The sequence below is a fragment of the Xiphophorus maculatus genome, chromosome 7 (assembly GCF_002775205.1).
Source record: "Xiphophorus maculatus strain JP 163 A chromosome 7, X_maculatus-5.0-male, whole genome shotgun sequence".
Classification (NCBI taxonomy): Eukaryota; Metazoa; Chordata; class Actinopteri; order Cyprinodontiformes; family Poeciliidae; genus Xiphophorus; species Xiphophorus maculatus.
In genome coordinates, this window is record NC_036449.1 from 1,585,942 (window position 1) to 1,607,489 (window position 21,548).

General features: G+C 39.9%; 1 protein-coding gene and 1 long non-coding RNA gene across 4 annotated transcripts in view; one reads left to right on the forward strand and one right to left on the reverse strand.

Annotated features, from left to right (window-relative positions):
- The first annotated feature begins 8,696 nt into the window (after positions 1-8,696).
- Positions 8,697-21,548, forward strand: part of kalrn (kalirin RhoGEF kinase) — a 156,508-nt gene continuing 143,656 nt past the window's right edge. For all 3 annotated transcript variants that reach the window (XM_023336251.1, XM_023336252.1, XM_023336253.1), the window contains exon 1: positions 8,697-8,967. In XM_023336251.1, coding sequence (XP_023192019.1) covers positions 8,901-8,967 — 67 coding nt within the window. In that variant the 5' untranslated portion in view covers positions 8,697-8,900. The remainder of the gene's footprint in view (positions 8,968-21,548) is intronic.
- Positions 16,241-16,913, reverse strand: LOC111609204. Its single transcript, XR_002752979.1, has 3 exons — positions 16,725-16,913; positions 16,348-16,644; positions 16,241-16,276 (listed from the first exon to the last, which is right to left on the reverse strand). It is a non-coding gene; the product is annotated as an uncharacterized LOC111609204 (long non-coding RNA).

Below are 21,548 nucleotides of genomic sequence, written 5' to 3' on the forward strand. Positions count from 1 at the left end.
ACTGAATAAAGTCTCTGCTATGTATCTGAAATCAACAGCTTGTGAACAGAATTTGCTTGACTTTGTTCTGTGATCAACGGCTGGAAGAGGGAAGAAGCTGCCACACAGAAGGACATGCAGTCATAACATGAGGTTTGCACTAACATGGGCATTTTACACTGACAGAGTGAACACAAACACTGCTTCTCCATTCTGGAACTTATCTGTAGAAGATATTTTGAAAAGAACATGCTCCAGACTCAGTAATGTGGGAACAAAAAGCCTTCAGTTCTTTAGACCCAAATGTGAAGTCATAAAAGAACGAAAATAGAATTTCCTGTTAATATCAGCAGAAGGTTAGATGCAGGTACAGTACATTGTAATCTCTGTATTTAAACATTAACATTTTAAAGAAGATGGAACTCAGTCATATTAATGAACATTCAGAAGAATGTGGAGAGCTTTTCAATCTACCGACTTATTAACATACTTTCTTCATGACTTGTAGGTTTACAACTGTGCCAGACTTTCCATTTCCAGATGATATATTGAACAGTGAGATGTTGAAAACCTGTGAAATCTTTTTATAGCCTAAGTCTGTTTTAAATTTTTCCACAGCTCCTTTCTGACCTGTCAGCTGTGTTCCTGGGACATCATGATACTGTTTTGTCCCCAATATCTCTGAACCTCTGAGGCATCAAATAGCAGCTGGATTTTTACTGACATTAGATCACACACAGCTGGACTCTGTTTAGTCATTACCAGTTACCAGGAAACTTCTGAAGGAAAATGATTGCACTCAGAGAAATGGTGGCTGACTTTACTTTTCAGTTTTTTATTTTAAAAAAATGTTTTGAGTCATGTATAATTTTCTTTCTACTTCAGAATTGTATAACACTTTGTGGTGGTATTTCACATGAAATTCTAATGAAACATTTTTATGTTTGTGGTTATAATGTGACAAAATGTGGTAAAGTTCAAGGGGTATGGATACTTTTGCAAGCCACTGTATGCTCCACACATGGCTCTCATGGAAGACCTACATTTATCACATTTCTGTCCAATTATGAATTATTGTGATATTTTGTGTACTAAATACCTACCTGTTAATCTAAATGCTATATGAATCATTTCGATTAAAAGACTACATAATTTAGAATTTGCTTGACAGCAAAAACATTATTATATCATTCAATAAATTATATAAATAAAAATACAGTACGATATTAAAAACATACTACTTGAGAAAAATGATTTACTTTTACATGTAACATTGTAAATATCAAGGATGACAAGTATTGTGGGATTATGATGTCTCCTTCATGGAACCGTTTTACATTAAAACCATTCTTAGTGGTCCAGGGCGCCCCCTTTTGGTGATTCACGTGATTGGCGAAAAACATCCGGACTTTCTTGTGTACAGTATACAATATGGTACTGACGTTGCAGACGGCAAGCAAACCTGCTATTAGCTGCTCCGGATTTATATGATACAAACATATTCATATAAATGAAATAATCATGCTTTGTTATGTTTTTTGTTTGTTTGTCTGTTTTAAAGAAAGATGATCATAAATGAAATGAGGCTGAAGATTGGGAGTGTTATATAAGAACAAATGAAGGAGAGCAGACTGGGCATCCTAAGGAAAGAGGAGCACATTTCCAGGACAGCAGTGTTTGGGATGGGTACACAGCTCAGCCTGTTTTAATATAAAACATGAGATAATACAGAGACTGTGTGCCTGAGGGATGTAATTGCATAAACAACACTCAGCATGGAGACATGAGCTGTAGACTGCAGACATAATTAGATAATAAGTCACCAATAGGATCCCGTCTGAAGCAGCAGGCAGAGGGGCTACAGCCAGGAACGGATGAATCATAACCTTCATAGACATTAACCACGTCATCTAAAGAAAGTTTCTGGAAATCTTCTTGACTGACTGACGCCTCATGTCTTCAGGGAGCAGCGATTTACTGACACCCAGTGGGCAAGTTGAAGACAGCAACCTTCTCAAAGGATCTGCAGCGCCCCCTAACGTGAGATAGGACAAACGATGCATCATAGAGATCTGAAATTCTGTATTTAAGTAGACACCCCCCAACCGAAATCAAGGAAAAAGTCTCTTAGAGGTATGCCCTAAAATGTACTGGGGGGTGGCCATTCTGGGTCAAGGGGCAAATTTGGGCTATTTTTCACATTTGAAATGATCAAAATCATGAGTTTTTGAGCATGTTTAGGGGGTGTAGCAAAGTGGCAAACTTGGCATACTTGCCAAAGCAAACAACACTATAACTTTCACATGTCCATCTTGGATGTTGATATATGGCTTTTGCTTTGCATTGTAGAGTTCTGAGTTGTAGATGCAGCGATATTTTGGTGTAGTGCCACCTGAAGGGTCAAAGGTAAGGAAATAATTAATAGTATAATTAGTTAATAGTAAATTAAATTAAATAATTAATTAATAGTAATTAAGGAATTTTTCCTAAGTTTTTCCTAAACTGTTGGACTATTTGCTCATGCAGTTGTTCACAAAGTGGTGAACCTCGCCCCCGCCTTGCCCCATTGCCCTTTGGGAACACCTCCTCAGGTTGGAGAAGCATGTGAAGAGCATGTGAGATGATAAGAAAGATTTGTGTCTAGGTCATAGTGCTTTGAAAAACATAGTTGAACCCTCACAAAATGAATCTGTTCTCTCTTTGTTGGTTACACTTAAATGTTTTAACTCATCAAGCTACAGATTTTAATGTCAGACAAAAATCCATCTATCCATCGTCTTACACGCTTATCCCTAGTGAGGTCTCGAGGGGTCCTGGTGCCTATCTCCAGGGGTCAATGCGTGAAAAACACAAAGATCAACTTTCAAATGTTATTTTCATTTATTAGGAGAATGAAGCTATGCAAACCCACCCAGCCCTATGTGAAAGTATAAGAGTCCACTTTTTTCATTTTGGTTCAGTTTCACTAGGTGCACCCAGGTCTTATTGCTGCCTCATTCTGTAGAACCAAGAAATCACTTGCTGTCAATAAAACCTGTCTGAGAAGACAACACAGACTAGTAGACCTCAAAGCAACACATCAAACCCCAGTGAAACAATGAGAAACAATGATTTGCATTTACTGAAGAACATCTAGATAATCCTAAAGACCCTGGGGAAATTATTATATGGACTGATCAGACAAAAGTGGAACTTTCTGTGAGTTTCATTTTATCTTGTGTAAAATGATCAGAATACTTCATAGTGGCAGTGTGATGATCTAAGGATGCTTTTGTCTTTCAGGAGCTGGACAACAAGACTGAAATGAATTCTGCTCTCCTGCAGAAAATTCAGAAGGAGGATGTCCAGCCAATATTCATAACTCTAAACTCAAGTTTATGTGGGCTATGTAACAAGAAAATAATCCAAAAACACACAAATGGATCCATCTCTCAATGGTTCATTAAGGATTTAGAGAAGCCTAGTCAAAGTTTAGTGTTAAATCTTGTTGAGATGCTGTGCTGTGACCTTAAATAGGCTGTAAAACTTTCTAGTATGGTTGGATAAAGAATAATTCTGCAAATAAGAGAAGTTTAAAATTCCCCCTCAGTGATGTGAAACACTCATTACCAGTTTTCACAAACTCTTGATGATGGTTGTTCCCAGCAAGGGCAACACAACCAATAATTACCTCACTACTTTCTTTGGGAGCTGCATGTTAATGATGGCAAACATTTCATTTGGCTAAAATGATTAATGGTCCATCAGTTTGCTTTCTTCTGTATGGATATTCCAGCTCCCCTTCAAAGCCCAAAAATATGAATGTTGCCTTCAGCTTAAGTATGGTTGATGATTATTTCCCCCATTGTCTATGTGTTCCCTTGTAAGGGCCTGATGCAGTGTCCAGGTGGCACCCTGCCTCTTGCAAACCAACCACCGGAGTTAGTGATCAGACATTCCTCCTCCCCAAACCCTCAAACCTCCAAGGGAACCAAGTCAAATCCGTCCAAACGGCACAAAGACCGGCTGAACAGCGAACTGGAGCAACTGGCCAGCCTGCTGCCATTTCCTCAAACCTCACCAACCACATAAAACCTGTACAGATTAAACAAACTCAGGTTTACTCAGTAAGGTAAAACCGTACATGCCTGATTCCATGATGAGAGACAGACAAAGTTTGGTCTTCTAAGGGTGATAAGGCTCACTAAACATACCCAACTACTATGGGTTGGGTATGTTGTCCACTAGGTGGCAGCACCACACAGTCAGAGCACGGTTGTTATATGAAGAAAATACTAATTTTCACGATGCAGACGCCTCTCTCTGTTTTTGTACTGATGTTGATAAGGTTGAATATATAAATGAACTCGCTCTCTCCACACACAGCTGACCTGAGGGATTCAGACTTGGCTACAGTAACGTGAAGCACAAGGGCGTAGGTTTGGTCTAAGTTTTGGTGGGACCTTACTTGATCATGCATCTTGTGTATACAACCAGATACAGTCATGCTCAGCAGATCAGTTCAAGAACACTTTACTTTTTCCTTTTCAAAATTCAGCAAACATTACAAGTAAGATCAAAAGAAATATCCTCTGGATCTACTGATTATACAACAAACACAATTGCAGATAAGAACAAAAAATGACTTCTTGCACTTCAGGAAAAAGATCCAATTGTTGAGATATTATTGCGTGATAGATATCTAACTTATGGGTCCACTCACTGTACTTACAGCCGAGGTAGCGAAATAACTTCTAATGTCTGTCGTCCTTTTCTTTTTTGGTGGCGACATGGAGACTCATAATAAATGTCAAACTCAGAAGGAGACGCGTTCACTGTCAGCACCATGGACCAAGCTTCCGTTCCGCGTGTGGCCAGCTGGCCGCCGCCTGGTGCAGCTAATCAAAGAACGTAGATTCACGTTCTTTGAGCCAATAGCGGCATGGGTCGTCATAGTTCAGAACAGCGAATTTTAAAATGAATGCTACCACTGCCTAGTATATTGAAATATTAAACTAATCAATGTAGATTTTCGTTTATTTATTTTGTTTTTGTTAAAAAATACATATGTTTTTTTTTTTTTTATTAATATGGCAAAAAATTGGTCGGGACTATTTTATATCCCTTGAATATTGGTCGTGACATGTCACGACCGTCCATACCCAAACCTACGCCCATGGTGAAGCATCATTTACATCACAGAGTCAGAGAGGTTACAGAAACGTATTAGTCCTGCTCATCCCCTTTTTAGTTTAATTTTATTTTCTATGAGATCATATGATGCACAACTCATGACAATTTAAATTATGGTTGGAATGCAGCAGTGTGTGACCAGCATGACGAGGAGGTGCCAAACGGTTCCTCTGCATGGTTATGTATGGTTCTACCATGCACTACTGTTAAATTGTTAAACTGCAAATATGTCTTGTTTGTTCACAGTTTGGGGATCCAGGCCAACAAGTGATAGTAGCAGAAAATGATATTTGGTCACAGCAGAGAGGATTTGGCTAATGTTTCATAGGCAAACCCACACAGTCAACTCTGCTGCTAAAACACATTTTTCTTACAAATGTAGCACAATTTATAAACAGAGAAATGGGCTTCCCAACAAAATGCTTTATTTATTTATTTTCCTAAAAAGCTTTGTTGAAAAAAACCCCCCAATATGTATTATATATATACAGTACAGACCAAAAGTTTGGACACACCTTTTAATTCAATGATTTTCCTTTATGAAAATCATATAAGTATCATATAAGTATCATATAAGTATCATATAAGTATAAGTATATATAAGTATATATACAGTATATATATAATATATATAATAAATGGTAAAATGGTAAATGGCTTGTACTTGTAGCGCTTCACACTATATTCAGTCATCCACGCACTGATGGTGGATAGTAGCAGCTGCCCTGGGGTCAGTTTGAAAGAAGCAAGGCTGCCATGCAGCGGTGGCACCAGCAGTAGCAGGGGGGTGAAGTGTCTTGCCCAAGAACACAACAACAGAGTTAGACAGAGAGGGAATGGAACTGAATGGGACGAACTCCTTCCACTCTCGCCACCATCGTCCAACAAAAACCAAAACATATACCAAACACAAACTTGTTTATTTCTAACTGCACCAAATTAACATGAAGATTAAATCGGGAGAAGATCAAATTGAAATAATATTTTCATGTTTACTATGCTTGTAATGCATGGAATAATGACATAAGATGCAGAGGAGCCCACAGTGGAACATTAGAAACAGGGAGCACATTTTGTGTGGGAGAATCTGATGGGAACACAGACAAACCCTTCAATTTTATAAAGAAATTATTGTATCTGTCAATATGGCGTATCGGCAGACTTTCCTAATATCTTTTTATAAAATATTGTGAAACTTTGAAAGCATCACTTTTTAAAAATTTACCAGACTGCAGATTCACTGCTCTTTTCTTGTGGTACCATTTGAATAATGACCTGTTTCTTTAGCTAACATTTGGGGTTAAAATTTTCTTATATAAAATATTCTTTTTTGGCTCTAGGGGCCTTAGTTTGATAGGGAATTGACAGAAAGGTGGATTATGAGAGAGGGGTAAGACATGCGGTAAAGGCCAGCTGGCCAGGACTCGAAGTGGTCACAGTCGTGTCGAGGACTGTGGACAGATGGGTGGCCACTGCCACGCCCCTATAAAGTACTTTTTGACAGGAATTTATTTAATTAATGTAGGGGAGATGGCAAAACATGTTTAGGGTAATCAATTAACTTTATCTGTAGAAATGACTGACTTCAGTCTGAAAGAATTAGTCCAACCAGTTACGTTTTCCATGGTTTTTTATTTTTTATATTTGAACATGGTATTCAATCTTTTGGATCTTTTGAGGTTCAGACCCAAAGACTAAATAGGTGAAGCTTCTTAAGTGTCAAACTAATGGATGAACCAGTTTTAGGGTAAATTTTTTGGATTCTGGTCTAAACATAATGGCTTATTTGATCATGTTTTTAATGTGCAGAACTTTAGTCTGAGCTTCTGCTAACTTAATCTCAGCACAAGCTAGCTGCCCGGACATTTTTGAAAATCCCTTGTTCCCCTAATAATGCATGAATTAGCTAAACACCCGAACAGGTGTTTAGCTAATTTGCTTGCATGTACATAATGCATGTACATTATGCTATACACATGCAGACCAGTGTGTAAATGAAAGGATTTGCAAGGAGCTAGCATGTGTAGAATGCTAGGAATGAGCAGTGGGTTAACAGTGGCAAAACATCAACCGACTCAGAGGATGCCTCATAGAGGCATTAGACAGCACATCATAGAGTTTGACAGGAACTATATCGTGTGCTTAAATGAAGTGCAGTGGTAGGGTGCTGTAAATGCATGGAATGTGGAGCATACAGATGCCACAGTGGCCAGCTGTGAGAACCACTGAGTAAATGAGAGTGTCCACACCAGTCATTCTGCACTGTGTTGTAAAGATGCAGGACAATTACACTTTCCAGCTGCCAGGCTTAATGCAAAGCAAAAATAGTTCTGGTAATACCATTTTACTTTCACTCACTGTAGCTGGCCTGTAGCTGGCCTGAATGAGCACATGACCATTCCTGGTGCTTTACCTGGTTCCTAACTGGTAAACTTCAACTTTCACTGTCTACTTTATTGTTGTACATCTGTTACTGGGACTACCCTATGTTAGCTGATACAAAACATTTCTGGAATTATTATTTTGACAGGGCAAAAGTGAGAGTATTTGAGACCTTTCATGAATTAATGTCCCCTTTTCTACAAAAATCTGACTGATTTGTTTCTTTCATTAAAATATTCTATGTTTATGTTAACATGTAAAAGTAAGAAAATAAAAACTCACAATGAAAGTAGTGTTTGTGTTTTTATTTTTAAAATCAAGTTCATGAGTACTTTACACTTTAGAATTTTGGCCCATATGGCAAAATTTGCACATCTCTGATAGAAGCTAATTCTGACTTGTTCCCTGCTTATGTTTTGTCACAGGGGTGGAATAAAAAGGTCTGAATTACCAGACTAAATGCATCTCTTACAGATGTGCCATACTGCATACTTTGGCATCTGATACCAAGTGGGTCTGTATTGCTGATACTAATACTATTATTTAAGTTCAATAAAGGTCATCAAATTTCTGACCTTTAGATGTTTTTGTGATAGGTTTATTAAATTTGAACACATACATTTGGACAATTTATGTGTACAAACTATTTTGATAACATATTAACAAGATTTCTGTGCATTTTTCCTAAATAAAGAGCAAAAAATTATCAAAATATCATTTGAGAGTAAATTTAAATAAACTTTTTTGAGGTAGAGTTGAGAAACTACAATACATAAGTAAACACAATTTAAATCTGAAACTGAAGTCTCAATCCAGCCAGGATAACATCGATCCCATATTGATAACAACTTGGTATCGATATTATCATTTGTTTGTTCAGGAGAGCTGGAGTCCTAATTCAAGTCAAAAACGGAGAAGCATCAGTTAATATAACCCGCCATCATGCGCCAGTTTAGCGATGGTTAATGGTTATGAATATTTATTGTTAATAGATAGATGCAAGTTTCATGTTAGTCAGAGATTAAAACCTTTGTTAAATAGCACAGATGATGCGTTGCCAATAAAGGTCAATGAATTGAAAAGGGAGCGACAGAAGAGAGTGAGCAGGATGGGAGGGGAGGTTCGGGAGGAGGGAGGGGAGGCACAGAGACCCTGGCGGACAGCAGAGGGAGGTTGGACCGGGAACAATAGAGAGGAACGAAGCCAGCCTTGAAACAGCAAACAAACCGAGAGGGCGACGGAAAGAAAGGAGCCCAGAGGGGCTGATGGAGGGAGAGGTGCACACGGAGGACATGTGAAGAACACAGAGGTCGGGGCTTCGCTTTCTCTCTTTATTATCGGTGGATTGGATTAAACCGGATTCCGGCATGAACCCCGCAGAAGCGGCCGAGGAGGCGCCCAGCGACCCCGACACCGATGCCTTCTACAAAACAGGTAAGGAGAACGGCTGCGGATCATCCGCAATCTGCAACAACAAAAGCATCAGAATTGGGCTGGTTTTACCAGAAGCTCCTGGAGGAGCGACTGGAGCCGCAGCCGCAGCCGGAGCCGGAGCCGGAGCCGGAGCCGGGGCCGGGGCAGGGGCAGGGGCAGGGGCAGGGGCACGGGGATGCAGAGGGGAGCGGAGAGCCACTCCGGGCACCGGTGGAGGAGATCAGCCCTCCCCACACGAACACACAATCCTGATTCACAACGCTAACACACATGTAAACCTGGAGGTGTGTGTTTGGTTCTGTGTTGGTGAGAGCTGATGCTGCTGATGGTCTCTGCTGGAGGAGCTGGAATCATGGAGGAGTGACATCAGAGAAGCAGCTGAAAATGTCAGGAAATACTGTCCAACATGCAGCTTCAATCTTCTCTCTGTGGGGAGGGGTGCGCCTGTGTGTGTGTGTGTAGGGGTGAGAGGGTTGTGTGTGTTTATATTCTGTTCTTTCATAAAAACACACATGATGTGTGATTTAACGGATCTGAAATCAGACTGTTCCAGGGAGGAGGAGGAGGAGGAAGAGAAAGAGGAAGAGGGTGTGTGATGATGGAGACAGTGAGATGAATCCTCTCTGGTCCTGATAAGTTGGGTCGTCAGTAGGTTTCCCCTTCCTCCTTGCTTTTTTTGTCCAAAGGTGTAGAAAAGGAGAGAAGCTGGGGGGTGAGGGGTGGTCCTGCAGGAGAAGCTGCTACCACATGATGTCTTGTGGCTCCGCAGCCGCTGACTCAGATAAATCATTTAGCAGAGAATCCATTTCATTGATTGAGTCCGTCAGAAAGCAGATTCTCAGAGTTCCCTCTGTTCCACCTGCTTCCACAAAAGCTGCTCGTTTTCACGTGAGGTTCTGATGGAACATCTTTTCCCACCTTCAAATTCAGTGATAAATAATTAATGATGAGGGAACAAAGTTGTAAATGACTAATTTTAGTGAAACAGGCTGAGTGGTTTTGTTGATGAGTTCAGGTGATTGGATTATTCATAGCTGTGAGGGAGCGTGACACACCCTGAACCTGGTGAGAAGCTCCTGATGAGCAGAGGCCTTCTGAGAGCTGACTGTGTGAAGACAGCAGAGATGTAAGCCTGCTTCTTCTGTTGACTGACAGCTGGCCCGCTTTCATACGGACAGAATGAAATCTGTTGGTTGACTCACATGTTGAAACAAGTAGGCTGAGAAAATTGATTCGTGCTCAAAGGTGAACTCAGTGAGATTTTGAAGAACTGATGCTGTTTGGTATTCACAGTTTTATATCTAGATAATAATAATAATAATAATACATAAAATTTTGCCCTGCGACAGACTGGCGACCTGTCCAGGGTGTACCCCGCCTCTCGCCCGGAACGTAGCTGGAGATGGGCACCAGCAACCCTCCTGACCCCATTAGGGACAAGGGTGAACAGAAAATGGATGGATGGATGGAATACATAAAATTTCTATAGCTCTTTTTCAGACACTCAGAGATGTTTTACAAGATATTTTTTTCCATGTACATGCACTATACAGATAAAAAGAAGATAATCAGTTTGATTTCAAGCAGAACTTGTCTCTCATCCAGCAGAACGTCTTGAACTGGGTTTAGTTACAAACACAGGCGACGCTGTGCTTGTAACACAGCATCTAGTTTGAGTTATTTTTTCTCTTGATTTGTTTGTTTTTCTTATATCTTGTCATTGTATCCTTTGTATTGTCATTGTATCCTAGCTTCCTTGAGCTAGTTCCTTTATTCTAGTAGTTTGTGTTTTGGATTTATTCAGTTAGATTAGTATTTATTTATTTATTTATTTATTTATTTATTTATTTATTTATTTATTTATTTATTTATTTATTTATTTATTTATTTATGTATGTTGCCACTCAGGTTTTCTTTCCCCTTCATTCTATTCTGCTCCACATCTCAGCTGTTAATAATCTCATTTTCTTCTACCTGCTCATTCCCCAGCTGCATACCTGAACTTAGTTTTCCTGGTTCCTTGGTCATCTCCACTTCATCCTCAGATCTCCAGTCTCAATGTTTCCCATTGGCTCCTTGCATTGATCTCAGATTTTCTCTGCTTCAGCTTCTCCATTCTGTATGTTTATAGAATTCAAAGTTTCAACCAGCAGCTGGGTGCTCATGTTTTGTCTTCTGATACACTTCAGTAAACACTCCACATGGGGTTCTGATTATCTAGTACTTTATATCTATGCAAGCAGTGATCAAACTTGCATCTAAACATAAACTGTTGGACACCACAGCTAATGTGGATATTCCTCTGAAATGTCTCCAGTACCAGATCCAGGTGTCCTTTATGCCCCACAGTCAGCTGACAGTTCTTGAAATAAAAATGGGAGCATAAAGGGGGGAGATGAGGTAATGTTTATCCACCAGCATTACATCTATTATCTGGAAGCGAAAAGGACTTAGCGATTTAACACAAAGCAAAGACAGAAGCAGCAGCCCAGTCTGAAGGTGCAAACAGAGCAGAACCACCAGATGATCCTCCTGTAACGACTTAATCCATGAAATGCATTAATCAGCAGAATCTGATGCAGGGAGAAGCATGCTGAGGATGGCACACAAAGGCTTTTTCTGAAGTTAAAGCACTAAAGACATTTGGACAGTCTGCCTGAGAAGCATGACACAGAAATTGGCTAGAAATAGAAGAAACTACTAACACGTCTTATCAAGGTGCCATTGAATCAATTCTTTTTATTTGTTTTGTTTTTTTCCCCAAATTCCTCCTTTTCTTTTATTTTTCTTAGTTCCACTTTTTTCATTCTAACTGTATTTATTATCCCCAAAAATGTGTTATTATCCACATAACAAAGTGGATAATAACACTTTTCATTTCAAAAAGTCTATTCATTGTGTGTAAAACATAGAAACTCACACATTTCACATTTAAAAAGAAGAAAATCTTCCTCTCATAACACAAAAATGTTTTATGTTTTGTTGGGATGGTGGCGATGGTGGTAGGTGTCGGTCCCACCGGTTCGATTCCCGCTCTTTGGGCAGGGCACTTCACTGACCCTGCCTGCTCATGGTTGTCAGAGCAGTAGTAGTTACCATCAGTGAGTGAATGGATGAATAACTGAATGTAGTGTGAAGTGGTTTGGAGTCATCTGGACTTGATAAAGTGCTGTACAAGTACAGACCATTTACCATTCATAAGCACCTGAATGCTGCTGCTCCCTATTTAATAACAGCAGCAGCTAGCTTGTGTTTTTGCTCTCCCATTTGTCTGATGACTTTGTAATGTGTATTTTCATGCCATGTATCTTATTATCCATTGTAATTAAATATTACAAGTATTTGCTAAATATTAGTTACCTCTGAATTGGTTCAGCCAAACTCATCTTGTGTGTCACAGTTTGACCTGGAAATAAAAGTCCCTCCACTGCGTCTGTCCATTCAGTATAAAACCATGAGGAGATAATGTAAATGAATCTGAACCTCAGTTAGATCTTAATATTGTTATAATAGAGTATCTCTCTTACTTATCGTAAATCAGCTGAAAATACAAGAAAACATTGAACAGCACTGCACTACTCAGGTGATGTCTGTTAGTCTATTAGTCTGTCTGTTGTAAGAAGCTTCCATTTACAGAAACATCACCCTATTGATTATCTCCTCTCTCACCTTAGCTGTAAATTCAAACTCCTTTATTAAACTGTGTATGTCCCAAATGGTGTAAGAACTTAAGTCCTGAATATTTTTTAAAATCACAGTATGTGTGTGACTAGTCAGAAAATTTCTTGCATTGACATTTTGCAGAAAATAAAATAAAAACCTGAATTCAGAAAATTCATACTGTCATCAGCAACTTATCCAGTGAAACAGTAACCAGTGAAAAACAGGCTCTATGTCGAAGGAAGGTCATGATGGTATTTAGTGAAACTACTGAACAAATAACAGCAGGAAAACGCCATCACTGCAATCTGAAAACCCAGCCTTTTCCCAGGAAGCGCTCAGTCTCATGCTAATCAGTTGCATGTAAATAGTGTTCCAAATAATCAGGAGGAAACAGGAAGTGACATCAATACATGGATACGTCTATGTGAGCAATCAGAGTATTAATCAGAGTGGCTGTCTGTCAGGAGCTGCTGCTGTTGTTACGCTCCCAGGAACCTGAATTCTTATTCTGTGAACAAAACAGCAGAAATCAGTAGAGCTATTGTGCTGCTTGTTAGAAGCAGGTGGGCATGCTGGGAGATTCAGACTACTTTTTCAGCAAGTGGTGTTATAGCTGCAGTGCTAAACATGTCAGGGTCCTGCTGACTGCTGTCAACCTCCTCTCTGTAGGATCCAGCTGGAGAAACCGTCATCGCTGTTTCCCGCTTCGCTTGGTCTGTGCACCATGTTTGTTTCTTTTATTACAACAGTAAATGATGAATTGACACTAGCTGTGCATACAAGTGGGTAATTAGGCATCATTTTCACAACTAATCTGCAAAATGTCATGAGTAATGTCTGTTGCCATGGGGATGTTTAGTAGAGACAAATGGTGGCAGCTCCAGCAGCTACTCAGTCAGTTTTACTCTACTGAAAGTCGAAGATATCATCTTGATGTTTGGAGCTGCTTGCAGAGACAGAGGACTGGACTGAAAGTTTCCCAACGCAAACTGAGCATCTCGATTGTAACTTGAGTACGTACCATGCAGATGGCTTTTTAAATGCTTTTTAAAAACTTTAACAAACTTCTGTAGTTAAAATGCTGACTTGATTACACAGCTGTACAAAGTACAGACTGTGTTTAGAACTGCTAATTAAAAGAAAATGTCAATACTTCCACTAACTGCAGGCGACTGAGGATGGCAAGCTAGTGAAGATGGTTTGGAGGGGCAGAAAATTACAGCTGCTTCAGAAAATTGCTCTGTTGACTGCAGGAGGCATAACGGGTGGTGTGGGTTTCTTATGCAATGCAAGCTTTTATTTTGTTGCTTGATTATAGTTACTTACTCAGCTCCAAAACTACTAGATTTAGGAAAACATCAGATTTGGTCTTTTAAAACAACCTCACTTATCAGTAAAGCCTTAATAAAGATAACCATCATAAAGATAAGATAACCATCAGGCTCTTTTAATTGACCTGTGTATGGCTTCTCTTTATTAAAACTGCTCACTAATGACTTATTAATAATGACATATTACTTGAAATATATTGTAATATGTTACAATATATTAATTCCCAAACATATTTTCTAATATATTATATACTGTAAATAAATAAAATTATATGTACATATATTAAACAATATATTATATATGAATGTAATATATTGAAACATATTGCAAAATATACACATGATTGCCAATTTATATAGCAATATATTACAAAAATATATATATGCAATTTTATATTTATATATATCCTTCATCTTATATTACGATTTATATGGAAAAATGAATTGGTAATATATGTAAATAGTGTCACATGTATGTATATTAGATGATATATGGTGAATAGGGGTGGGCGATATTTACAATTACATCACAATATGTATTTTTTAAATACTTCAATAACTATATCACAATGAACAATAATAAGACAATGAGATTTCTTTGTGTGTGTGTGGCAGTGTAGGTCGAATGGGTGTTTTTCTCAGTAAACAAACTGTTGAGTCAAATTAAAATTTAAATGTTTAGATATTAGTTTGGTTCAGTGTCACAGATCTAATTCTTAAAAAACAGAATTTAAGGCTCTTCATAGAAACATGTTTTAATGAGTAACTCTACTTAAAATTCCCCATGCATATTGATTTATTGTAGTGTCTCTCATCACAAGTTATGCATTATTTAAATTATAACTTGTTAACTTGCTTTATTTTTAAACTTTGTTTGGTTTTCCATGTCCTGGATAGAAGACAAGAGACAAGTAGATAGAATTAATGAACTTAAACGTAATGCTCATAGCATCAGGGTTTTAATAGAAAAATACTCATTTTTTATTTCATGACTTCAAAAACTGTACATTGAAAATGGCAAGTAATAAAGGCAAAAAACATATTTTCAGCATGTTGAGGCATTGACTTATAGCATTTTTACAGCATAGTTATATACCAACATTGTGAAGCTGACTGAAAAAACAACAACAACAAAAACCAGTGCAATCTGATCCTGACTGGCCTGTGCTGCCAAAATCCTCTGTTCTGTAAAGTTCTTCCCTTCTAACAGCGGTTTCTGATTAGCTCTCTCATTAGAAAACCTACACAGTATGAAAAAAGTTAGATAAGCTAAGAAAATTACAATCAGTTGTTATTTTGGGCCAATTTAGTTACATCAAGAAACTCTGGCTCTGCTTGTCATTATTTTCTGTCATTCTTACCTGTGAAAGGTAATGCCAGTGGATCCAGTCTGTACTGTAAAATTATTGAATCAAGTCCATAAAGCACATGAATTATCACCTTCCTATCACTCCACTGTCACATTCAAGATGGTGGCGACGTAACGTAAGACTCGATGTTCAATGAGCCATCTACATATTCATGTCCATGAGCTATCCCACTTACTCATACATTGTTGAGTAAGCATTTGTTGCTGAGAAGCTCAGTACTGGTTTCATCTGATCAAAGGTCACAGTTCCAGTTAAACTCTCAGTAGAATTTAGCATTCTAGCTCCTCATGTTTCTGTTTGTGATGGGAGGAAAATAATTTTGTATTCTGTTTCAATATGAGTGTATTTTATTTTATGAGATACAAACCATCAAATGTACAACTTAACAGTTTTATTGGTACAGCGATTACAACATTTTCTACCTACTCATGGCAGCCATATTGGATTTTGAGGAGGTGGTAGATAAGAGACGTTTTACCTTTGGAGCTGGATGTCAATTTCTGCACTGTAAAACAAAAGGTCTCTAATTTATAATAAAATACAGACAGCTGTGGTTGCTACAATTTTTGATTCTCTGTGTTTATTCTTGGAACATGTGCTGTGGTGAGTTGTTGTAGGTAACCAGGAGTGGAGTTTCAGCAGCTTTCTCCAATCAAGTGGAAATATTTTTCATATGTGAACAGGACACGGACAAACATTGAGATGCCCAAGAACTCAGTCTTAAGATGTTTAGTAACCTTTCTTCCAGAGACCTGACAGAAAGAAAATAAAATTTTTGAATAAGGTGCTTTAAGACATTTCTGTCATAATTTGAGGCTAATCTTTTGACCCACATGCAGAATACACTTCAGGATACAGAGAGTGTCAGTTAAATAAAGTTTATTGTAAAAAGAGTTTGAATGTATCTTCCTTGCCCGGGGTATGGGACAGCTGGAGATCTGGATTCTGAGGATGGAGTAGATGAGAGGTGAGTAAGTAGTACTGAAGGTGAAAAAGAGAATAATAGGAGACCTTACTAGTGAAATGGAACTGATCCACCAGGGGGAGGTATTCTGCTGGTGCTGGAACTTGGTCTCTAGGGTGAGTGCCGGGTCCAGGTGGGGTTGGAACTGAAGCCAGGAGATCCAGAGAGAATGGGCGGCGATGAGGGTTTGTTAGTTGCACTTCATTGGAGGGCGGACAGGTTGTAGCACAGACTTGATCAGCCAGAAGAACCAGTCGTAGGGATTTATGAACCAGGGGTTTCTTTATGAAGAATCTTGGAGGTGAAACGGTAAAACTCATAAGGCACAAAGGTAACAGCCGCTGAGAACCTACAAGGAAAACACAAGGGAGGCTTGAGTAAAACACTTAGAAAACTCAGCAAGAGCACACACTGAGGGGCACAGAGTACCATGAACGGCAACACTCAGGCATCGAAGGACTGGTGACAGGCTTCTCTTAAACACTGGCTGATGACAGATAGGCTGCAGGTGTGATGGCTGAACACCTGAGACCGCCCTCTGGACAACACAGCTTCCTGGCTCCATCTAGTGGATAACTAGAGACAAGAAAAGCAGCCCCACAGAAACCAAAACTCCAGCTTCCCAACAATTTCTCTATACCAAGGGTGTTCAAAGTGCAGTCCTGGGGCCTTCGGAATGACTTTTGGTGGCTCTGGGTTACAATTCAAGAATGGCCTAAAATGGGTTTGCTAGCTCAGGCAGTTGATACAGGTACAGATAAATGTTGACATTCATTTCTCACTGATGAGAGGCATTTAAAAAATGATACAGACAAATTACAATCTTCCTAAATTGCAAAGTATACGGTACAACACAGTATTCACCTTTTATCAGTCATGTTTTTGCTATTAATTGAACTTAACAGTGAATAGGACTAGAAACATCCAGTGACTAAAAAAATGGTATCAGTCAAAATCGGAATTGGCAGGTCAAACTTTTTAAAGATCGGTAATCGACCAGAAAACTGGAATTGGTGCAGCCCTACTTGGTAATACCGTTGCCTCACAGCAAGAGAATCCTGGATTCAAATCCCAGCTTGGGGTCTTTCTGCATGCTGTTTGCACGTTCTCCCTGTCAGGTACCTCAGGGTTGGGCTAATTTGGGCTGTCTAAATTGTCTTTAGGTGTAAGTGTGTCTCTGTGTTGGACTTGTGACCTGTCCAGGGAGTGACCTGCTTCTCTCCAACCACTTCTGGAAATAATCCCCAGCTCCATCATGACTCTGCAAGGATAAGCATGTATAGACAATGGATGGGTAGATGTAAGGTTTGATTGTTTTGATTTTGGCTTATTCTGAGTTTTCTTTCTAGGGAATATAACACATTGAAACTCATTTGTGTAAACTGGAATTCAGAGGTTGAAACATTGACATCACAAACATTGACCAGAAAAGAAGACCATCAAAGAACATCAGGCTTGTCGTTTAGTTTTTATTTATTGTGCTTTAAAGCAATAAAAGAACAGGAAGATAATTGTTTTTTATAGTATTTGGAGTGCATATCAGAGATAATAAATGCAAAGATCGATTAAACCAGATACGAAACCTGGATAGTGGACGCAAAATATCAGCATTGCTGTTGAAGCTCATTTCTGCAAAAAGCATGGCAGAGTCTTTTGACCAACCACACATTTTGCAGAGATCTGTGCAAAATAGTTTGACCCGAGCCTGGTGTCGAGAAGCAGAGGAGGCGCTTCCCTGTGAACAAGATAATGCAATTTTCATCACACGGCCCTTCAATGAGGGCCGGTTTTTAAACTTCGGATGTGATTCCAGTTCTTAAACCTCCACAAAACCCTCTACTGGATTATTGGGATGTCCATCTCATTGTTTGGCCAAGTCCTCTGGTATGAAACACAGTGTCTTATCCTGGACTCAGATAAAGTGCTGTTTGTTGAGGTTTGGCTTCTAGGGTTTGCCACAGCCACGTTGTTTCACTGCGAAAAGTAAGGAAGTAAAACTTGATCTATAAATCATCTTTCAGGACAGATCTCCAAGTGAAGCACAGAAGAAAACTGAAAACATTAAACTTCAGTGCACTTCCTGCAGCTCGGAAAGCACAACCTGGCTTTTTTATCTAAACGCAGCAGACAGACAGGGTGGAAGGAAAACGCCACATGCAGAGGTTTGATCAGAGCCTTGTCCTGATCAGGATCTCCTCTGCAGCCTCTCCGGCTCATCAGGAGAACCACGGAGCTGCTGACATGAGCTGGGCTTCCCCGGTATTTTGAGAGCGAGTACTGCTCCTTTAAATGAAACATCAGGCCTGAGTCATGCTGAAGAAAGTTGGAGGGAGGAGCTCTACATCTAATATAGAAGGGTGTGTGTAGGCGTCTGTGTGTGCGTTATAAGAAATAATAGGTTGCTGATGCTGCAGGGGGAGGCAGGGATTCCCTCTTTCCTTCCTTCCCCCTCTTTGTCTCTCATTCTGACTGAAGGCCAGTCGCAGATGGGTGTGAAGAATACACCCATCACACTCACACATGTGCGTGTGTGTGTGCTAGCACCAGAAAGAGGTAGTGAGAAGCATCTTAAGTGGATTAGGTCTCATTACCCACCAGGGGACAGACAAGAGCGACAGCTAGAGATGGAGAGAGTGTTAAATAGATAAATACAAAGGATTTCCTCTCCTCCTCTGTTTTGTGTCCTCTTTCTCTCTCAAAGTGATCAAGTCCTCAAGCAGCTGGGTGATGTTTTACAGTGTGTGTTAGTTCATGCACGTTTATTTCACGTTAATCAATTCCAGACATTAAAGATGTGTATGTGTGCGGGGGGGCGTGTGTGTGTGTGATACCAGCTGATTGGTGTGAGGTAATAAGCCTTGATGTTATTAATGACTAAGTGCAGGTGTTGGCAGTTTGTCAGAGTGTCTGCTTCAGTGAGGAGGAAGCAGGAAGCTTTTAGTCAGCCTGACAGCAGCACTGACTGGCCACAGATTACACACATCAGTTTTCAGTCCAGCAGCCGCTGGAAATATGAGAAATACACAATCTTTTAGAAGACAAAAAAAAATTAAAAATTCCTGAGAACTTTAAATGATACCTTTAAATGATACCTGTCAAGTTTTGGATTTGAGTTTAGGGGTAAAATACGGTCGATGGGAGACTTGACAGGTTTGGTTAAATGCCGAAATAAACGAAAACAGAAATGGTTGAAACCCACATGAATAAAAAACTCACTGCCAATAACAAACTGCTTATATAGACCCTTACAACCACAACAGCCTGGCTCCTCCTCCTCATGCTGCTCACCAGCTGGGTCACGCACTGCTGTGGGACGGCATCTCTTTCTTTATCAGCCAGTATTCTTTATAAACTCCCAAATCCTGGACGTGTGGAGTCAGGTGGTACACTCGGTTCGCAATGCAGCCAACAGAATTGAATCATGACATTTTGCCATTATACAATAGATTATGAATAAAGTTTATTTACTATCCATTAATATGAAAATTCATACATAAAACTTAAATAGAGAAATGGCTGGGTGTCATCAATATCAAAATGAAAAGAAATCCTGTAGATTTAGGTAACATTTCTAAGTGGAAGGTATATAAAAGGACAAGAGGACTGAGCTCAAAGGATGAGGATGAGAAATGAAGCTGTAAGATGTTCAGTTAGGGGAGATGTGGTGGACAGAGCTGCTTTAAGCTGTTTTTTTGGACGACTTTAGAATGAATGATGTTGAAGCAGAAATCACATTTGCTCAAATCAGTTCTGAATTGAAATCAGAGTTTAGAGGAAACAACAACTCATTTCCAGTTTCAGCAAGGTACCCAAAAAAACAACAAAAAAACTGGCTAAAAATGTTTCAGGAACATGTTGGGAGTGTAAAAATAGATGCAGTAACCTTCTGTCTATCAAGGTTGGACTCTGAGGAACAGCTGGATGGCTGCAGGCATGACGCATAAGAATTTGTGATGATTTGAATCATGGTACCAACTATTTCAAATGCATCTTTGATGAGGAAGAGCATGGTCCTGGAGAGAAGATGGAAGGTATTTAAAACTGAAGAAGGAACAGAGCAAACTGGACTTCTTGAAGAAGTTAAGATCCTTCAATAGAATAGAATAGAATAGAATAGAAGTACTTTATTCATCCCAGCAGGGAAATTACTTTGCACACAATAACAACGTCCGGGTGTTGAGTCTGGAGTTTGGCTGTGGCAGAGCTGATGACGTCACAGGCCACCGCTGCATCAGCTGATGGGGGAATGTAAACAGCGATCAAAATGGCGGACGTAAACTCCCTCGGTAAATAACACGGCCGCATTCCCACAGCCAGAAGTTCAATGTCCGGGCTACAAATCTGTTCCTTCACGTTAACATGGCCGGGATTACACCACCTCTCACTCACATAAAGTGCAATCCCGCCGCGCCTCTTCTTCCGACTCTTGGAATAGTCCCTGTCCTTGCGCACCAAGGAAAATCCAGGGACCTCCACGCTGTATTCCGGAATAAGCGAGTGCAGCCAGGTTTCCGTGAAGCAGAGATACTGCACTCCCAGTACTCCTTCTGGGTCCTAACCAACGCCGTGAGTTCGTCTGTCCTATTTCCCAAAGACCTCACGTTCCCCACAATGATCGCCGGTACCGTTGGCCTGCGCCGTCTCCTCTTCCCCCTCCGCTTAACTCCAGACCTGCAGCCCTGTCGTCTCCTCCGTAACTCCTCCGGGACCACAGGCCCGTCTCCGGGCAGCAGCAGAGGCCCACACAGCGCAATCAGCCGTTCACGCAAGCAAGCAATGCCGCTACTCCGCTCGGCGAGGTTCTCTGCAACCAAGAGTATAAAAAGTAACAGAAGAACGCAGAGAACATCGACAGAACCACATCCAGCCATTGTAGAAAGCCCAACTGATGATCCATGGGTTCTTCAAGCACGGATCCTTAATCGGTTACAGCAAATATACACAGACAAACACACACGACGGGAGCTGCGTCTGCAGGCAGCCAGCTGCGCCGGCGCCATCTTGAATGTATAAGCAAGATGCTGCAGAACTTCTATCAGTCTGTTGCTGAGCATCTTCAGTCACAGGTTTCTTCAAATTCACTGTAATACAGACTGCTATAGGAGATCTTTCCAGCCATCATCGTCTACAATAACTCTTTGAAGAATTTGAACTTAATGAATTACAGCAACTTAGAATTTTCCTCTGACATCAAACAAATGTTTTTGAATGTAAATTTGAAGCTTAATTTAACAACTGAAGAACTCTACTGGA